General features: G+C 37.5%; 1 protein-coding gene across 3 annotated transcripts in view; it reads left to right on the plus strand.

Annotated features, from left to right (window-relative positions):
• The window catches only part of acap2b (ArfGAP with coiled-coil, ankyrin repeat and PH domains 2b), a 69,913-nt gene extending 63,168 nt beyond the window's left edge, over positions 1 to 6,745 (plus strand). For all 3 annotated transcript variants that reach the window (XM_088077672.1, XM_088077670.1, XM_042515977.2), the window contains one exon: positions 3,700 to 6,745. In XM_088077672.1, coding sequence (XP_087933798.1) covers positions 3,700 to 3,803 — 104 coding nt within the window. In that variant the 3' untranslated portion in view covers positions 3,804 to 6,745. The remainder of the gene's footprint in view (positions 1 to 3,699) is intronic.
• Positions 6,746 to 15,737: the final 8,992 nt, after the last annotated feature.

Genomic DNA, 15,737 nt, shown 5'->3' on the forward strand with positions numbered 1-15,737 from the left:
AAACCACACTTAAGTAAAAGTTTGTAAGTACTTTCAATAAAATGTACTTTAAGTATGAAAAAAAGTCATTGTGCATTAAAATGTTACCTGTCAGTTGAAGGTGTAGGTTTCCTGTCAACATTGAGGAGGACACATGAAATCGGGGAGTAGGGTCCTCCCCCAGGAAATTTTGAGCATTGAAGCAACACTATGCAACTTTTAGATGATTGTCAAGTCTCATTTCCAAGTTGTCAAATATAGATGTTTCGGGTTGGTGCTTCGGCCCTACCATCTGCCAAACGCATTGGTATTTGACAACCTTGGAATACGACTCAACAATCAACTAAAACTTGCTTATAATGCTTAATTTCCTGCATTTTGCCTCAATTTTTGCATACATTTCTGCAATTTTTACACCAATTTATGGCAGCAATGTCTTTAAATTCTTCAAAATAAAAGTCCACTTCTCCTTAATATTTAGGGGAACATGTCTTTTACATCCCTTGTGTTGTCCCTTTGCATTGTAATCTTAAAAAGTAATTAAGGATGTCAAATGTAGTGGAACCTCTGCGATGTAGTGGAGTGTTAGTGTCAGGATGAATAAAATAGGCACACTCAAGTAAAGTACAAGTACCCAAAAGTTTCAGTACTTCGTCACATCCACCACTGCTTAAAGGTTAACAGCAGCAGAGAGCATGAGAGGAACAGAAGGAGGTTTGTCTTTACTAGAAGGAGCAGAGAAGAGTCTGAAGTACGTGCTTCCAGTCACTGAATGATCCTCACGTTGTTTTGCTTTGCGAGAGGATTTGCCTTGTTGTCTGCATCTGCTCGCCATCCTCTTTAATACCCAACAGCCTCTTCATCAGCACCTCCAATCAGTTGATAGTGATGATTAGGGACATTCAGGGGTAGAGAGTGTGAGGGAGAAGTAACTTCAGCAGTCCAACCTTCACCCCTTTTTAAGAAAATGAAAGCCTCCTCGAGTCAAGTGTTTCTACCTGACTGTGTGTAGAAGAAGCAGCAGTCCTCAGCCTGTGGGCTGTTCTCTGATGTTCTGTGGGCATTTTAACATTGATTTATGAAATTTGCAGTAAAGTATTTATATTTTTTTAAAACGTAATGATTATTTTAATATTTTTCACATTTTGTTTCCTGTAGTCTTCTAGAAATTGCATTAAAAACCTGAAAAATGACACTTGAACTTTGAGAACAGATTGAGAACTGCTGCTCTGGTGTAAGAGGAGGCTCTCTGTCTTCTTCAACACACTCTTCTGTCTTTCACTGTAAATTCACTCTATCAGTTCTGTATTTTGCTTTTCTCTCTCCTCCCTAGAGTTTTGTGCCTTTTTTTCTTTTTTTCTTTGGGGGTGCTGAGGCCAACACAACTGTATTTTTGTACATAAACTCCTGCACTTTAAACACAATACAGTTGTTAATGAAAATGAATCTCTGTGGGCTCGTCTTTTCTTCCTGAGTCGATCTCCAAGCTCTCTGGCTGTTTCTCCTCAAACATTTGCCTTTTGCTTCTTCTGTTCTTTCTCATCTTTTCGCCCCCGCCTTGTTCTTTTTCATATTCGAGCCACGCTGACACTCTGACAGGTATGGCTGACTTTTTCTTTTTCATTCTTGTTCTGATGTTACTGTCACTGTGCATGAGCCCTCCACTCTGCAAAATGCTGTTGATATTTAATCCTGCTGTAAACCTTCCTGATGAGGCATTAATGGGGTTCTGCTTTATTTTGTTTGCATCACAGTTGCACCACTTTTTTTTCTCTGATGACACAAGTAATATTTATCTTGTAATATTACTTTATATTATTTATTTGTGGCAGGTTGATGTGTTGAGGAGGGAGACAAGCTCAGATTTGGTGTGGTGCTGACGTAGTGTGGTAAAAACCATCATGATCACGTGTGCTCAACATGTTTCTCTCTCTGTAATAGTCTGGACTTTCTGCCACCCCAAACGATTTCATTGGGCCGGAGTTACTTGCTTTGACAGACTCCTTCAGCCAGTCCTGGTGATAGCATTAACATCTGCTCCTTTACTACGCAAATACATGCTCAGTTAGACGGTAACAGTCTAAAAAATATTTATCTTTACCCTTTCTATGTGACCTGTGCCTCGTCAACAACAATCCCTGTGAGGTTTTTGCGATGTACTGGAGTTACCAGTATATTTCAACATCTCTCATTCAGCAACCAGCTGCGTCTGAACAGCTGAATACCAGCTGGCCTTGTTGTATGTCCAAAGCATTGTGAACACCGGTCTGCATGGCCACGATTCTCAGCTTTGCAGCCTCTCGTATCTGCTCCTTCATTTACGCAATCAATGGAAAAACCACAGTAAACATTGTATTTATACCTGAGAACATCTTCTTCAAAACCAACAGAGCCAGTAACACTTGTTGCCGCGGGAGCCGACGTTACCGTTTTCAAAGCAGCGGCCTGCATGCTACATCATGAACTATAACACAGTCCCTGACTGGCTGCTGATGTTTTCAGCAGCTGCAGAGCGGATCCCTGATCAGCCCAACTAGGCTTTGATCGCTTGAAAACGTTTGGGATGGCAGAAAGTCCAGACTGACACAGGGAGAGAAACAGAATGATGAGCTCATGTGATCAGGATGGTCTTACTAGGCTGGTGCTGAAGGGATTGCTATTATATAAGCATCTTACCTTTTCTTAGCCACAGTGTAGCAAAGTGCAGTTCTGCCAAACAAATGCAAAAGCACTATTTTCAGACTTTTCTGACAAAACGTACAACTTTTAGATCAAAAGTCATACTTGTATGACTTTTTATTATAGCGCATTTGTGCAGAAAACATTGTGTAATTCTCATGTGCCATGGCAGGAGCTATACGTACTTTTGAAGTGTTTATTCAGGATATTCTTAGTAACTGATTTCCTTTAGGGATGTTCCTAACGACTGATTTGCCAGCAATTTAAGCAGAAGTTTAAACTTAGTCTAGTCATTGTGTTGAAGTTTAAAAAAAAAAGCACTCTGTAAACTGTCCAAATTAAACACAATTTAATTGATTTGTCTGAAAAAAATATTCTGTACATCATAAGTGCCATATGAAATTGTTGATCACATTTTTCAATAGCCAAGTCTTTTACATAACTAGTCAGAAAATAAAATTAAACAAATAACATTTATTGGAAACAATGTTGTTTAGGAAATGTACCTACACGCATGAGATGAAGCTGCTAGTCTAGTGTTTAGATTCTCTTTTTACGTCTCTTGCAGACTCTTGTCTAGCACCTCGTATTTATCATCTGGATGTGGGTACTTTTGCAAACTTTTTGAATGCAATCACCTAAAATCATTAAAGTTAAGAGTTAAAGAGTTAAAAGTAAGAGTTAAACTAACCAGAATCTCTGGTACCGACTAGCGAGGGTAGCAACATTTTGTTGACTAGTCAACTATTCTCAAACATCCAAAGTATTTACGTCCTCGATTATGAGACGTAGTAACTGTTGTTAGGATTATTCCCCACCATTTTGTGGCACTTTTAAAGTAAAGTAATATCTAGTTGTGACCATTCAACACAGGTTAGAAGGGACTTTGTGTGGACATAAGTTGTGACCTGTTGAACAAAAGATTTTTTTTTCCTGTCAGATTGTATAATAAGAAATATTTTACAGGGATTCATTGCTCTGTTTGACATTTCTTTTATTTACCTTTGTTGTTGACATCTTGTGTCCTTGTGTCTCCTGCAGGAGATGAAACTTACCAGGACATTTTCCAGGATTTCACCCACATGGCCTCCAATGACCCGGACAAGTTGAACCGCTACCAGCAGTACGATTCGCAGCGACCCTGACACAACAGAAATGCCGTCCACTAGCTCTCAGAGACACTGTCTGCTCATCCCAGGAGAGGCAAAAAGATGCCTGGAAAGATGTTTTCCACTTTCCCTTTAACATTGTTCAGCGTTAAAGCCAGTTAGTGCTGCCACAGCTGGACTCGTGTCACCATATCTAACGTTGTCGAAGCTCCCTTTTAAATAATAGTTATCTCGCAGCTGTGTTTACAGCTCTGAAAACTACAGGCGCTTCACTCATGTGAAGGGGAACTTCTGTGAACAGTAAACCTCTTTTTTTTTCTTTTTTTTAACTGTGCTTCCCAGAAGGATCTATAAGTAGAATAAGCGAATGGTACAGTGTGAAATCCTTTGAAAGGATTTGCAAAATCATGAAAAAAAATCAGATTTTTAAAGAAAAATTATTTTGTTGAACTCAGCCTGAATGTAGAGCTGCCATCAAGGCCGTAGGTTATTTTAGTCTTTTATGTCACACAGAACAAATTCAGAGGCAATTTCTTTTTTTTTTTTATACATCAAGAAAGGGGTGTGCTGAGTTGTAAAGAGGTAAGAGTATGACAGATTGTTAAATACTCCATTTCCATTTTAAAGTGCTTCCTCTTTTTAGTAGGATTCTCTTTATGATCACAAGTGTCTTTTTATATCAAAGTTTTGCTTCAGTGAACTCTCCGCAGTGTATACACGACAATATGCTTTTACTTATTTGCACAAATCCTTTTGTCTTAAATCACCACCGATGTTTACCAGTTTTGATGGTAAGGCTTTGACATGTTAAACAATGTACAGTGATCATTTTATTGATGCTAAATAGATTTTTCTGATTTTTAAATTGTAGTCGTTGTTAAAAGACTTTCGTCTGAATGATTTAAAGTTTCTGTGTCGTCACCATGTCAGTACCTGCAGTACTTGCAGTACCTTTCAGTGAGGCAATCAGCCCTTCAGCATTATGATCTTTGTGGAAGTAAAACCGCTTCAGTTTAGATGATTTGTTTTTTTCAGTTTGTAGATTCAGTCTCGTGCTGATATTTTAAAAAAAATTAAACACCAAGACAATAACATGATCTATAAAATATATACCACTATTTCATTCATGTTGATTATAGAAATACCAGTCACACTGCATTTTACAGGTTTGCAGTTTCCTAACAATTTGGCAGCACGTTTTCCAGAAAAAAAGCTCCATGAAACCCAAGCAAACATTTGTTTAATTTTGGAGACTAAGTTAAACTCCTCAAGGTTTTAGTCTTGGTTCATCTGATGAAACCCATGTTTACTGTGATAAGTGTGGCTTTATACTACAGAACTCAAATGTGAATCTGTTCAAAAAACAGCTGAACAAACTCTTGTTGATTTAATGAAGGAGTTCGTCATTGATCATGCTATGAACAACAAGCCTAGACAAATTCTTGAAATTTTGAACAGCATTTCCTGAAATGCATTGATAGCAGTCGTGGATTCTCATAATTTTAGGAGCAAAGCCACTTGGCCAGGAAGATATTTTTTAAGGGCTTTAAGGCCATGATTAAAAAAAAGGCAATTCTGATTTCACTTAATCAAAAGCATAATGCTTTCTTAATAACCAATAGCTTCCCCCCCACACACACACAATATTTATCAAAAGAATAATTCATTAATAATTCATGTTATCAGAAAATATTTAGGATCACATATCGTCAGTACAATCATTGAAGCCTCAGGGCAATGAAGAAAATGAAGTGAAAAACAAAACGGAATCCATAAATCTGAGTACTGTGTATATATGGTGACTTAAGTTTACGTCACATTTATAAACATGTATGTGTGAGACAGACATATACCCTGTATGTAGTATACATAGTCTGTCATACCAGATTTATGTAAGGTGCTGTTCCCCATGGTGAAATAGTCAATAACATTAATAACAAGTAACTGCTAACGAAGGAATCATCTCTCTCCCTTCTCGTTGTCAAGAGACTTTATCAATTCTGTTGCCGGCGGACTTGACAGGAGAGGCCAGATAGGTTTAAAAAAAAAAAAAAAAGAGTAAAAAGAAAAGAATGGCGGACCCTGACGCTAACAATGAAAACTTCTTTATAGAGGGATAATTACTGAATGTAGATATATTAAATGGCTATTACTGAAAAAAATGCAGACTATAAATAAAATCAAACATTTTCTTTGATTGCATGAAAATTTATCCATATCTCGTGTGTTGTATGTTCAGCTGACCTGCTGTGCACTCAAATAAATACTATGCTGGCAGATCATTACATTTTCTTAATTGGAATTATAACAGTTAAACATCCTCTGTTTCCCCATAATAGCAGAAACATATCTGAATCTTTCAGTAAATCTTCCTGGAAATGATTTTATAAATTACAAACCTGTAAAGTTAAACGTTACAAAGTACCTTACGTACATTCTGCTAAATGTCTAGATATGTTTTGAAAATCTTAGTGGAAATTCTGTAAAAATGTGTCTTTAGCTGTAGAGCAGCTGTCATTTCATGTGATGAGCTGTTAAACATTTTTACCTAAAGAGTGTTTGATTTAGTTCAGACATCAGAGGACTGCACTGAAATGTTCAAGTCCACAAATTAATTCTGCAATTTTTTTTGATAGACTTTATGTCTACTGTGATGTAGGATCTGCAAATGTTGTCTTTAAATAAAACAAAAAAAAAAACAAACTGTAAACTTCTCTTAGACAATAACAGTAAAATATGATAGGAAACATTTGGCCAACATGGGATACAATTCTTGTGCACTTTGTACAGATGCTTTTGAATTCTCCTGCGAACTGAAGTATAAAGTTAGTGGTACTTGAATCATTAAATAAGCTTTTGTATATGCTGTTCTTTGTATCTTTCCCTAATTCTAGCCCATTTTACATTGCCTGTCTGTATACCAATATACATGTACTGTATATTCTTCCTGTGATATGTAAGAACTTCATATGAACTGAGGAGTCGTCCCTGAATGTTGATTTAAATTTTTGTTGCTGGTTTTACTTTGCCTCAGATTTTAATTTTAACCACTCTGCCTCATTTAGCTTCATTAAAGTGGTTACAGGAATGTGTTTTTCAGCATGGAGCTAATGTTCACTGCTAACAGGGAGTGACAGTGACATAATGGTACCCCAAACAAACAGTTATTTGACAACATTTAAAAAGTTTCTTTCAAGTTGCTCATGTCAAGAAAAAGTTACAGTGCACTCCTGGACTGATTTCTTTCTTTTTTGAATACTTTGGCATTAATTTATTTTCAACTATTCATGAAAATCTGGTGCTTCTACAAGTTTCTCCCTCTTTCAAAAGCTCATGAAAGCGTCCCACGTCCTGTAAAAGGCAGAACATTTCCTCTCAATCACAAAAGAGAAAAAGGCAAAGCAGTAATTCATCAACTAGCTATTGTACACTTGGTCTATTATCAGTATTGCAAAATTGGGCCTATTATGTTTGCTTTTTATTAACAAGATAATTATCCAATTTAAGGTAATACATTACCACAAAATCTAAAAATACATGTTTTCAGCTGAGGCTCTGTCACTTCCACTTCTTTTTATTTGTTGCTTATAATGTGTCATTTCAACTAATTTTGCATTTGCCTTTGTACATCGTGCTGAATAAGGGTGTCAGTCAAAGACTAAACTTTAATGGGAGACAAAAAACTAAATTCAGGATCTTGTTTTTCAAAGATGTTCAGATGCTATTTTTTGTCAAAAAAAAAACACAAAAAAACTCTCAACAAGAGTGGCATTTTCAGAGGAACAATTTATAATTGTACAAATGTCCTTCACTGCAGGTTTCCCTGGGTAGATAATGAGTAAGTGATTTTTTTTTATCTTAAATACACACACGCTTGAATGTGGTGTAGAATTTAAATACACACTGGTGAGGGTCACTTAATATTTGGGGAATATTTACAGCTGCCACATGGAAAATAAATCACATTTTTGTTTAACGTTTTTATTTTGTTTGTCACTTTTAGATTTGTTTGCAACTACACATTGTTTTTTTTCCCTCCTTAATTACTACTTTTAAAATATATTTGGGAATAAATAAAAATATGTACAAAGAAATCTAAAAATGAGTGCAAGCATACAGATAAAATTCTTTAAAAAGATGTAATCAGTCAGAGGATTCGGGGAATAATGTTGCATAGTTTTCCAAAGGCTTGGAATACTTTATGTTTTGTAATAAACCAAGTGATTTGAGAAAGATTTTAATTCTAGGAGGAAATAAACATATCAATAGAGGAAGTGAGAGAGCTTCTGATTGCGAATAAAAAATTAAAAAATTGAACAGTAAAAATTCTAAGTGGAGGTTCCAGATCTGTCCATAATCTTTTAGATATTTCCTTGAAGGTGTTAAGTTTTGCAGAAGGCAGCAGTGTAATCTGTCCAGCAGGGGGAGGGCCTTTCACTCTTTCATATTTGTAGGGAAAAAATCATGACCTGTACTGCCTAAAAATGCAGCTGAGGAACTTTAAATGCAACTTAATGTGAGTCTGAATTTGCTCAGGTTTTTTTCGATTTACCCACTCAATTTGTTTTTACCTGAGAAGTTGTTTTTAAACTCCATGTAAACACTTTTGATTTGATTTTTGTCTTCAAAGATTAGTGTTTCTGCTCTGTGTATTTTGAGCAGTTTATTATTTTTAATCTCTCAGCCTGTAAAGTCACTACAAATAAACTAAGCCTAAAAAGCTCTAATGTTAAACTCAGCTGAGACTTGGATGAAAATTAATATTTATTTCTTTTTAATACAAAGAGGCTTCATTCATGAATGTACACTGGTGAGGTCATGAATTTCTCCCCATGCCAATCTTGATACATGTTACTCCGTCCCATTCCACCTTTAATAATTACAGCTTGTTTATTTCTGCTGCAGCTTAAATGAGAGGCATGTGGGCCAGTAGTGCCCACCACTTCAGATGACTTATAGTCATTTGTGTGTGTATACAGCAAGCCGGTGTGTGTGTTTAGTCTGCTCTTAACTAATGTTCCTGAAAACACATCACTTTTTTCAACAATGATAGCACAGTCATAACTCATCTAAATACTACTGGACAAACTCATGTCAAACATAGAGAACAACCTTCTGAAACGGGGAGGGGAACGTCACTGTGTTTTTTTTTGTTTTTGTTTGTTTTTTTCAAATGTGTGTTTGCATCGTGTTGTGATAAAGAAGAATGAAAATAAATACAGTCATGTGAAATAAAAACAGGAGCATCTGGAAATATGTAGTAAAGCTGAGGGTTTACTGTCAATGACAGCAGGGTGGAAGGCATCAGATTTTTACTTTATTCTTACAGTGGCCATTTTGAAACCTAAAATTAACAGTCAGAGAAAAGAAGAAAGAGGTTTCAGTAGTTGTGATACACAAAAGCTGCAATTTTCATACATTTCTTTCCTAAGTTAGATCAGAAAATACTGGACTTTTGGCTAGTACTGAATCTGATTTTGATCTTTGTAGTCTTGTTCAAACCCTGTGCAAATAGTGAGAGAACAGATACACACATGAAGTCATGAAGGCTCTTCTTAATGCTCCTAATAGCACTTGCAAGAATACACTGCACCTGAATGAAAACAGCCAATCAAAGCCAAAAGGAGTCTCTAACGCAGTGTCAATCACTGCTCCTGCACACTGCGCTGCCAACAACAGCGTACACAGAAAAGTAAACCAAAGAGGACCAACAACAAAAGGAAGGTTAAAAAGAAAGAGTTAAACTGAGCTAGAGTTAAAAGAGTAAACATCTGAGTTCCTTCTCCGAGCAGAGAGAGCTCCGCATCCTCAAAGAATTTAAAACAAAAGCTGAAGTTTTGCACTGAAGATATTGATTTTGATTGAGTGAGGGCATGCGTGCGGTAGAGTGGCTGCTGTGCATGAGCAGGGAGAGACTCCTCCTGACTGTGACTGGTCGTTTTCATTCAGGCGCAGCGGGGTCTTGTAATTGTCATAAGGAGCACTAGGAGGACAGGGAGGAATATGAGTTTTCCACAGATTATCTGTCTCATATACCACTGTCAGGAGATTTTCAGCAAATATGACAAAAATGTATTTATAAAAGTTACCCACTGAACATTTAAAACCTTCCAGTTGTCCATGAAATAAATACAGAAACATAAAAGCTAAATCCCTTTCAATATGTTAGAAAATAATAATTAAATAAAAAGTACACTTCTAGAATTCAAAGCATCATGCATTTTTGCTACAGAGCTGTAACCATCTATAAATAGTTTATATGATCTTAGTTTAAAAGTCATCTGATGCCCGTCTTGTCTGGCCACTGTGCCCGGCTCAGGGGCCTTGCTTTGCTAATCGGCCTTTTCCAGGAAGTCTGCGGTCTGCTTGCCTGCTGAGAAATGAAGGGCCGCCGCTGGAGACGTTTCCCTCCATAAAAACACCATGTGAACAAACGCTGAGAGGGCCAAGCCCCATTAATGCCGCTCAGACTGCCAGGGACCAAACTGCAGAACATATTCGTGTTAACAAGTCACCGAGTCCACTGGTGACTGAAGTCTCATTTTGTTCAAACAAATTCAGAAATGCCAGTTGAATGAGATCATTCACTTATGTCCAATACAAAAAAACTAAAAGATTCTATTAGACTTTTGATTTTCTTTACTTCAGCATACTGACACTGTAGTTTAAGGAAAATGTTAATAGTTATTGCAAGTTAAGTCACTGGGCCTGATGCAGGAAACTATATACAAACAAATGTTCTCTTATTTTTGCCCGTATCCAGGATTTGTTCTTATCTTGTTAGTTCCCACTGATTTTCAGTATTCACCAATGTTTTCTTATTTTGGCTTTTCTCTTAGGTAAGAGAACATTTTACGAGTGGTTGGGAGCACTTGTACTAAGATTAAAGAGGAAGAAACATTTTTTACTCACGTAAGGAACAGCAATTTTGATGAATTACTGCTAATTTCTATTGATGTGAAATTTTGATAAGAGACTGATAAGTAAAATGATTTCTGTTGATGTTCAGCTAAAGCAGGACCATCACTTTCTCAGCAGGTGCAGACAAAACCAGGTCAAAGGTCATAATCGGAGGGGTGTGTGTACTGCTAACAGACCACATGAACAGGAGACAAGTGATACTCCTTCTGGACTCCACAGGTCAGTCTTGATTGTTTTTTGAAGTATAGATTTGTAACACTGCAGCTGATAAACTGTAGTATGGATTCCAAAAAAAAAAAAAAAAAAATACAGTGACTCGTGACTTCACATTTTTCCAGTATGAGATGAGTTAAATACAAACAAGACAGGACAGAAACAGACAAAATTAATGCTGTTGTATTTCTGCTTAATGGTGCTATTATGCTTTGCAAAGACAATGTCAGCACTGTCAGCATTTCTTTCTAATCAACTTCAGACACACTTGTATTAATTTGTTAAAACAAGTGTAAATACAAAATTTAAAAAATATTCCTAATCTTTATAAATGTTGTTGTTAAAATGGCATTTCAATTGGCTAAGAGACAATGTGACATGAAACTCTGGATTTAGGATTTGACTCAAACAATTTGCAATTTCTAGATTAACAATTCTAGCGATGATGTCAGTAACATAACTAGCAAAATAACACAAGTACAATTTAGAGTACAAATATGGAGAGCAAAATAGATTAATAAATAAAAAGCAAGAACAAAGTATCAAAATACTAATTTCTAATAGTTTTAATAAATTTATATTTCAAAATAAATTAGATGCTTTTGGTTCCAACCTTCTCATCCAATTAGATCATTTAAAGTTTAAAGTATCAAAAATAAATTTACTTAACGCAGAGCAATGAACCTTTTGACTGTTATACTATTATAAATGAATTTTTTTTGTTGCTATTTTTGTTGTTATTATTTTGTTGCTTATTGATGTGTAAGTAGCATTTTACTATTGCAGTTGGTCGAGGTGGAGCTAGTTTGGAAAGTAGCTTGTTAACTCAAATAAATGCAGTGAAGTAAAAAGTACAGTACTTGTATTTAAATGCAGTGGAGTAGAAGTATAGTACATTATTTCAGTAAATGTACCCCACTGTCTGTAGTTGGGCATTTAAAAGACCTGCCAGGATGTAGTGAGTCAGAACATCAGTTCAGACTTTACTCTGCCTGGGGAAAAGTTTGTGTATCCTAAACTCCAGTCTTTAATAGACAAGCCTTCATGCTGACAGAAACACTGCTTTATTTAAGCATTTATGCTACACAGCGCGGTCTTGGCCTCCAAATCTTCGGCCATCACCGCTAATATTCATTTCGCTCATTTTCACACTGAACTGAAAGGTTCAGGTTTCACATTTTGGAGCAGCCTTCTGCTGGGAAACAGTTCTGCTTGTTTTCTCTGAGAGCTGATGATGAATGAACAGACGGCATGAATAGACACAATGTTATGAGCACACATTCATACACCAATACCCTCCACCACACTGACACTGACACTGACAAGGAGGGGAAAAAGATGGTGGCGGCCGAGGTAACGCACTGTACCGTGCACCACCTTCACCAGCCTGCAGATCTACGCTTCCTTCTCCAGAACTAGTGCTTGTTTAGTTTGTCTCCATCCTGGCTTCCCAGAATGGGCCGTCCTGGCTGCCTTTAAATTTCTTTTCTTCCATTTTGTGGAGATTTTATTTCTGAGTGAAGCCTCCCCAGAGAGCTGTGCTCCACGGCACGGTGAGCTGTCAGCCGTCAGTCTTTCCAACAGGGCTCTCCCCAGCTGGGGAGGTCTGGTGTCCAGCTGTTTTGACACGCAGAGGATGGAAACCTCCTCTCATGCTGACGGAGCATTCAGCCAGTGCTCCTCTTATGCAAAGAGTATACAGACGGTGCAAACCTGAAGGTCCCATAAATGAACTTTGCAACCAAAAAACTACAGCGCCCAGCAGAACCAGTGGGCTTGTGTCTGAGAGAGAAAGGCAGGGTTATGAAGTTAGAAAGTATTGTGAGATGGACTAAAACACTGTTTTTGAAACCTAAGAATATTTAGATAGCAGAACCCAAAAGGTCAAATGTGCTTGTAACCAGACAGCTGCAGGTTAATATTCCCAGACCAGTTGGGAGAGAACTGTAAATTACCAACACGCTCTTTCTTAAATATTTACTGTTGTGGCACCCTGAAGCAAGACACTTAAACCCCAACAGCTCCAGTGGTTGAGAATAGGGTAACACCTAAAAGTTAACTGCTTACTGGCCCATTGCAATTTTACAAAGCCTTACAAAGTTGTTGTATTCAAATCATTTGTTTTATCTGATCAAGAGTCCAAAGATGTTATTGGCTATAGAAAGCTCACAGAAAGCAAATATTTACACCTGAGAAGTTCTGCTAGTGAAATTTGGCATTTTTATTTGCAAAAAATGATGAACGATTAATCAGTTAATTGACTAATTAACTATGTTGTTCAAAATTCTGTTGCAGCAATCTTCAGCCTCTTATTGTTTCATGAAACAACGTCAAAGGTTTTGCACAAGACTGTTTTTATTAGTGATGAAGTATTCGGGCTTGATAAAGCTATAAATGTTGTACGTATAAACTGGTATATGAGCTTCTCTGACATTAATCAGTGTTTTCCTCTCTACACAGTGTTTGCTGTTTCTGAGGGGGATTTCCATTTCCAACTTTGAGTCTCAGGACTGTTCCTCGAGTTCATGTCGCCAACAGAAGCTTCCCGTCCCTGCGGATCAGCAAACAACTCTCATCATCTTTGGAATTCAAGCACAGAGCTCAGAGGCTTCAAGAAGGTAATTAATCAGTGAAGTGTTGTTCAGGGACTAAAAGCAGTGCTTCGACCTGCCACTTGTTCAGCTGCTTGCTGACGGATGCCAGCGTCAACAGAGAGCATTATATAACTCATTAGACTGTTTTGACACCAGTATCTGGGTGCAGGGGGGGTGAGTGAATGTCAACACAGTAAACTTTAGTCACCTGGGCAGGGCAGGGTTCACGTAAACAGGCAGAGCGACAGCTGGTGGTGTTTCATGAACTCTTTAGTGCTACTGAAGCTACTGAGTCTACTTGTTCTAATATAATCAATGCTTCTGCAACCTTTCATTACCTGTACTACCTGTACTACACAGTATATCTTTTATACCTTGACACAATTTTTTTTTTACATCTTAACTACAAATTGCATTCGGCGCACGACTGCAGCTAACAATTATTTTACTCATCTTTTTATCTTTCTGTTTTTTTTAAACTAAATGTTACAGCTATCACGTTAGAAAATGGTGCCCAGAGCAACTTCAGTCTGCTTGTTCAACCAAAGCACCAAAAACCCAAAATATATTCAGTTCAAAGCTGAAGCTGAAGTCAAGCACAGTTAGTTAATTAACATATGTTTTAATTGATTGTTGAAATCAAAACATATTTTATTTTCAGCTTATTCAATGAATACATTCCGCTTTTTTTCTGTTTTGCTTCATTGTAAACATGCAAATAACATAATGATTAATCAATAATATCAATAATTATTACATATAGGATGAAACTACACAGATAAAAACAACAACCCTTCAAAACAGCCTAAATTATAAATAAGCATAGTTGGTATTAAAAGCCAATTTTAGTATTGTTATATATGAATATTTTTGAGGTAGTTAAGGAACAGAGTTGCCTTTACGTAGTTTGTCGCTTAAAAAATATGAAAAGTGAAAAATATCCTGCTCAGTTCATATCTTGGTAACAATTGTATAATATCCACGGTTATTAGATCATTTTCAAAAGTATGTGTTTGTGTTAAAAGATGATTATCTGTTATATTTTTATCAGTTTTAGTAATCCAGTATCAGTCAAACTCTAATCCTCACATTTGAGAGTCTGGAAGGAGCAAATTTTTGGCATTTTTTCCTTTTGAAATACTGATAAATCATTCTTAAAGGTTGTTTGTTCAAATAATACATAACTACATAACTGTCTCAGCACTAGTTCAGTGTCCTGTGCAGGAGCAGTAACTGGGCTGCATGTAGCTTAATCTTGAAGTCCCAGTTCACAAAAGGTGAACACGTGGCAAAATAAAGTCTGGCTCAAAAGGAACAAGTGAACATAGTGTAACTTAAAACTCTGCTCCGTGCTGCTTCCCTATAGGAGGTCGCTACCTTTTCATCATCAGCGATAGACAGAAATCTACGAGCTGGAGGCTGTTGAGGCCAAAATCCACAACATCTCTGAGTTTGTTATGCGTGAACCTCCATCAGGAGGAGACGGAGCAGTCTGCTCAGTCCAGAGCTCTATCATGGACCACTGGCGCATCACTCGCTGATCCTCAAGTCCAGCCAAAAACTCTCAGAGACCTCGACCCTGTCCACAGGCTACACACTCACTGACCTGACCAATGAGCTCTCTGGTGGGTTCGCTTGTTTGCTTTGACAGCTCTTTTGAATCCTCCATGCTTTCATCGAAACAGTCACCACCGCTGCATCCACAGACGGTGACTGCGTGCTTCGTCTGCTCACACAAACCATCACCCTTCTCCTCTTCCTCTACCATGTCTTGACGTTTGGTTTGCCAGTTTACTGACAGACATTTGTCGCTGCTGGTTGGCCGCCTGCCTCCATCTCCTCTCCACAGCTTGGCTTGCACGATTGGATGCAACTGAGGGATCCTTTTGCCTTCTATGGTACTTCGCAGTTGCGCTCATTAGGGAATTTGGAGCTTTCACATTTCCTAAAAAGCACAACTTCAAGCTCAGAGGTAAGAGTCATGGTTTTGTAAGAAAGAGGTCACAGGTTCAATTGCTTCAAAGATCAGTAGTTGTTGAGATATTTCAGTTTGAACCACCAAAGTGTTGGACTGACTGACAGACAGGCGTTGCCATGAATAGTGCCGCCCAGCAAACTTGTCTAAAACAGGGCCAAACGCATTCGCCTATGCCACCAAAATCGCAACGGCATCTTAACTGTGCAGTTTGGATGAGACAAAGCTCCAAAACTCTGCTTTGCCATGAGAAAAGTTTGAAAACTA

This window comes from Plectropomus leopardus, chromosome 5 (genome assembly GCF_026936395.1).
Source record: "Plectropomus leopardus strain MGB_pleo_1.0 chromosome 5, ASM2693639v1, whole genome shotgun sequence".
In the NCBI taxonomy this organism is placed as follows: domain Eukaryota; kingdom Metazoa; phylum Chordata; class Actinopteri; order Perciformes; family Serranidae; genus Plectropomus; species Plectropomus leopardus.